This window comes from Anneissia japonica, unplaced genomic scaffold (assembly GCF_011630105.1).
Source record: "Anneissia japonica isolate Jap-2015-1 unplaced genomic scaffold, ASM1163010v1 scaffold695_len1296351_cov181, whole genome shotgun sequence".
NCBI classification, from domain to species: domain Eukaryota; kingdom Metazoa; phylum Echinodermata; class Crinoidea; order Comatulida; family Comatulidae; genus Anneissia; species Anneissia japonica.
The window spans coordinates 812,690-818,273 of NW_022740852.1; the positions used below are offsets into that span (position 1 = coordinate 812,690).

The window sequence follows — 5,584 nt, forward strand, 5'->3', positions numbered from 1 at the left end:
GTTAATATTATCAAGGCAATTAAACAGAAGGACGCACATCTCGGGACATCAAAGGCAACTCTGGCATCGACATTCTAGGCGCACGTAGGTCCCTACACGCTGAATGTCACAAAAGCCATAGCAACCAGACCGTAAACCGTCAGCTTATATGACGATTTACCCACGCGCGTGTTAGTTGCCATGATAATTGCGCGTCGTGCGGTGATTACAAAGGACTAATTATATTTTGCACTAACATTAGACTGAAATTATATTCTTCATTTCAACATTAATTTTACCAAAATTGTGGTGAATTGTCGTTCATGAGACTCACTTCGCAGAAAAAATTAATAAATGTTCTGTATATACTCAAATGTTATGTAAACATTGTATTTTTAACCACAAACAGGTCAAGATATGCAATTGAAGAAAATGAATAGAAATTAAACTAAATTATATTTGAATGATGGACATAAAAATATGGATTATTTTGCCATACTTGGCGTAAATAATCAGTGGCGTGTGGTAATCACAAATCAAATGATAAAGATCTTTTTAAGTGGGTTGTTTTTTAACCAACAAATGATATGGCAAAATTTATTTTCTGCATTTCAGAGTTCTGTCAGCAGTTTAACATAGGTCAGATTTATTGTTTTTATATACTTGAAACTAAGCCGTGACTCAAAGGTTATTGTAAAAATATGTAGCATGTGTTTACGCTGAACAGCATAACATAGAATATTTTGTAGTTGTTTTTATTATGTATTATATATTATCTATTTTTAATTTTCATTTTACTGAAATAGTTTCATTGAGTTATGTCATCTTTATTTTGTTACAGATTAAGGGGCACAGGTTGGGTGGGGTCACGCTTAAAGATATTCTGTTTATTCGAATAAATACGGTATTTCAAATTATTAATTGAAATTTAATAACTAATACTTAAATATACAATGTACAAAATTTCATATACTGAATTACATTTTTTATAAGTTTTGTTTTTAGCTTAAAATTGACAGTGTATTTTTAATATATTTACCTTTGGTATAACCTCACCCTTCTTGAGCAAAAATTGGGACAATTTTTAGGGTGGTTAAGACTGCTTTGGCTTTTGCCAGTGTGTGGGTTTGTACTTGTACGTGGGCTTACCAGCAGTGGCGCCAGAAATTCTCTGATCAGGACTCCATGTATTCCCCGTCAGGGGGTCAAAGGTCCCCAAGAAGAGCTCCAATTACCTCAACTGGGGTGCAAATTGAACTCTAAATTCAAGGAAAATAATGGCAGTCTATTCTTTTCCCACAGGGTTCTCAGACAGGTAGGGGGGGTTGTCCTTTGCACCTGCCACTCGGGCTTATGTACTGTACGTAGGCTTACCAGCAGTGGCGCCATGTATTCCCCGTCCGGGGGTCAAAGGTCCCCAAGGAGAGGTCCAATTACCTCAACTGGGGTGCAAATTCAACTCTAAATGCCCGGAAAATAATGGCAGTCTCTTCTTTTCCCACAGGGATCTCAGACGGGAGGGGGGTTGTCCTTTGCACCTGCCACTGGTGCAAAGGAGTAAGGCTTATATAACTAAGCAGAATATTACATGCCCATCAAAATGAAAATAAATTTCAAAATGAATATTAAGTTAGAAAGTGCTGCATCCGCCAAGCAACATATATTTATTTTAAGTGAGTACTGTACTAATAAGCTGCTTTAACTTAATTCATGTGTTATTTTTTAACATGTACCATATGATGTACCCTGTAATTTGGTTTTCTTTTCTGCAAGAAGAAGGTAATTGCAATGATATTTTTATGTACACAATTTGGAAATAAATGTGTTTAAAAAAAGCTATACGGACAAAAAGTATTTATAATGGAGATATCCGGAAAAATGTGATGAACCAATAGGACAGCTGGATTTTGTCTTGTGATAGTGTGTGTTAATCAGTCGGAGAAAATGTTTGTATAGTTGAAGGCAGCTGAAATGTGTGTTGTTGCCAATCAGAGAATAGAGTTTAAAAAGTGAAGAGTGCTGAACATATTTAGCCAATGAGAGAAGAGAATTTTGTAGGCATTTTGTTTAAAAAAAATAGATACAGTTTCTGATCTTGTATCATGTGTTTAGAATGTTGTTTGGTTTTACACAATCTTATTATTTTATGACATATATTTTGAATCTATAAAATCCTGCTAGATTTTGTATATGATGTGAACACATTATGATTTTTTTTCTCTCTGACCAAATATACTGTTGAAAAATCTCTCCACAAATTATTATTATTATGTATTATTCCAAGCAATTTTTTTATGTAAACAGAATTACTAAATGATTTATTCCAGGATTAATATCTTAAAAATTGTTTTGTGTATTTGAATTTAGGATATTCAAGTACTGTAATATTATTTCTCATTATCAGCACACTTTGTTTGAGTATTTAAGAAGTTGTTGAAAACTTGTTATTGGAATATCATTGCGAAGGAGATAAGAAACAAAAGGAAGCTTTTAAAATAGCATATTAGCAATACATATACAAATATCTCATATTCTATATAAACAAAGAGTAGTAACAATTTAACTGCCGACTTTCAGATTTTTATCTCTTTAGATGGAAAAACCCCCAAAATGTTTAACAATTTTGCATAACAAGTTGAGGTAATACAGTATACGGTATGAAGTCAGTGAAAGTTTTAACCAATCAGGTTAGAGTATTCAGGGTGTTCTCCTCGTGTATAGGGGTTCTTGGTTTTTATGCAGATTTGGGGTGTATTTTTAAGTCTTCATCATCTGTTCATATATTTTTGGCCATTATTTTCCCCAGTAATTGAAATAGTAATTGAATTGTTTAATAAAATTAAATGATATAATCCTAAGTAGCATTACAGGTGATTACTATTTATATAATCACGTCACTAATTTCTGGTTTTTTTTTGTTTTTTTTTTTGCAATTCAAAATATGCTAATTAAATTACTTGATTGTCGGAATACTGTGCCAGAAGAGGAGTGTAATTAAATTTATACTAAGGTGATGACATCATTATTGTTGATGAAGTCAAAAGGGTATATAGTATCATTGCCCATGTTGATGTTCATATTTTTGTTGAAATTAAAATGAAATTGAATACAGTACAGTATGTTTCTTTCACAAAAGTTTTTTTTTTCTTGTGTTTGAGTTATATTGCAGGAGAAAACAAGTCAGAAAAACGTAGTTTTTAAATTGTAGTAAAAATCAACATTTATTTAAAAATAACAAATATACTTTACAGCTATACATTTCTTCACCTTAAGAAAGCACAGATTGGGACTAAACTTTATATTTGTGTCTTTGGTATAATGACCCACAAAATCAATCGATTACTATACTAGTATAAACATCTGTTTGTAATTTGATTTTTCGTAATAGCATTATTTACAAAAGTAGGAACGTCGGACGCATCTATAAAACGTTGGTACATCTCTAAAATATTTTGAGATGCTAACCAACCTACAATAAGATTAGGATTACTGTAATAGGTTTCTATTGTTTACTATGGTGATAATAGATGCTTAGTGTTTAATATCCGGCAGGTTTCCCGCCTTTCCTGTCGTCACAATAGGCAGTGAGATAGTCGTTTGATTTTCTCTTGATACCTTGTACTACACTTTTACTTGATGTTTGTTTAGTTTCGTGTTTTCTTTTCTCCAAACCATCTAAAATTTCCTGTGGATGATTTATAAAAGCGTCATTGCAAAAATTAATTTACTAAGTGTTACATTTTGAGCGGAGGGTCTCCTAACGGTAAACTTAATTCCACTAAGTCCCGCTATTATATTGTTGCTATGCTATGGTCCCATAAAACGAAAGCGAAACGTATGGAAACTATGTTTGTGATATGTGCGCACTGTATTCCTGGCCATGTTCTTGTCAGTTAATATTAAACTTGGTTGAAGCTTCAGGAAGGTCCATTGTTAATTTTGTATACTGAATAGCGGCTATAGTTTCGAATTCTTGGCTTAAATGATTCCGCCAACGTACTTTCTCATATAAATAACTAGGCCTACACTGTACAGTATCTCATTTCGGCAGGCCACTTAAAATGAAGTTTGTTAAATGGCGCCCTCTTACCTTGCTAAAATCTTTTTCATACGTTATGTAAGTCGGAACCAGTTGGTGGTGAATTCTTAGTTTTTTGATTGCATGCTCTATGTTTAAACCAAACCACAGCGTATTCATGCTAGCCTATATATACGGGGAAAAAATGCATTGTAAATTAGTAGTAGTAGTAGTAGTTAGTACCAGCAATAGTTTAATAGTAGTAGACCTACCACTACACACCAGCCACCGCACAGCCTCTCAACCCCAAAATGTACCATCATCCCATCTCGGGTACTATCCCAACGTACCATATAAGCCCTATACGACCAATCATCTTCTAGCCAAACTCTTGACTTCCAAAAATGATGACAATCATAGGCTTACAGTAGACTTGTACTTTTTATAAATTAAGCATACCATTTTACCTACAGTAATTATATCAGATTCAGATTCAGGTTCAGATATTTATTACGTCAAAATGTCAATGCATCATGATAATTGGTTTCCACGGTTCAAAAATACAAATAAGACTTATTATACTTATATAATTATTCATTTAAAAGAGGAAGCATAACATAGGCCTACCAGAGCGGTCCCGGTTGTTATCCTGGTGCCGCCCGATGCCCCCACTACCAAATACGCTTTGTTTGATGATTTGTCCAGAAATATAGAAGGACACATAGAGGACATGGGTCGTTTTCCAGGCTTAATGAAGTTAGAGGGTGACGCGGGAACTCCAAAGGAGTTGACCGTACCAGGTGTGGAAAAATCATCCATCTCATTATTGAATATGATTCCTGTCCGCGTCCCTCGAACTTTAGACCCAAAACTGGAATGAAAATAACATTTAAATATGCGTTTATTTAGTCAAAATGTAGATAAACAAGCGTACATGTGCAATTCAGCTGTAATTAATTACATTTTTTAATTGTAAACATCGTGCAATTCAGCCGTAAGGCTACGATTTTGATATTTTTTTTAAATAAAAGAAAAATATATTTCTTTTTTAAAATCAACAAGAAAATAATTCGGATTAAGCCCCTGCCGGGTACCAGAGGCAATCGCATTGCAGCGCCTACCATGGTAATACACAGTAGACAGTCCTCTACTCCATTTGAATAATATACCGAGTTCTTTTTTGTGTGTATGTGCTAATATTTACGGTATATTCGGGACAAATGGCTTCGGCTCCATCCGAAGGACAAGGTAATTGGAACAGTGTCTTACTGAATGGCATAGGTCCTTTCCGCACCCTCAGACGTAACATTTTATAATTAAACTCTGACAATGTATTCTTTTCTGTTCTCAAGATTTTCTAATTATCAATAAAGGAAATAATATATTTTCTCCATGGCCATAGAGTACTACAGTGTTATGTCACGATACCACATGATATCACATGGTGAGTCGAATGGCCGAGCGGCTAGCAGGGGCGCCGCAAGCTATAGCCATAATATCGGCGCTGGTTCGAACGGCACGCTCGCCTATGGTTCTGGTGGTAGAACAAGTCTTCTCGGATAAGGACTATAAACCGTAGGCCCAGTG

At 34.5% G+C, this 5,584-nt stretch overlaps 1 protein-coding gene across 3 annotated transcripts in view; it reads right to left on the minus strand.

Moving 5' to 3' along the window:
* Nucleotides 1-3,173: 3,173 nt before the first annotated feature.
* The window catches only part of LOC117118414 (glutathione hydrolase 1 proenzyme-like), a 16,698-nt gene continuing 14,287 nt past the window's right edge, over nucleotides 3,174-5,584 (minus strand). For all 3 annotated transcript variants that reach the window (XM_033262999.1, XM_033262998.1, XM_033263000.1), the window contains 3 exons: nucleotides 4,625-4,868; nucleotides 4,070-4,183; nucleotides 3,174-3,664 (listed from right to left, as the gene is read on the minus strand). In XM_033262999.1, the coding sequence (XP_033118890.1) occupies nucleotides 3,518-3,664; nucleotides 4,070-4,183; nucleotides 4,625-4,868 (505 nt within the window). In that variant the 3' untranslated portion in view covers nucleotides 3,174-3,517. The remainder of the gene's footprint in view (nucleotides 3,665-4,069; nucleotides 4,184-4,624; nucleotides 4,869-5,584) is intronic.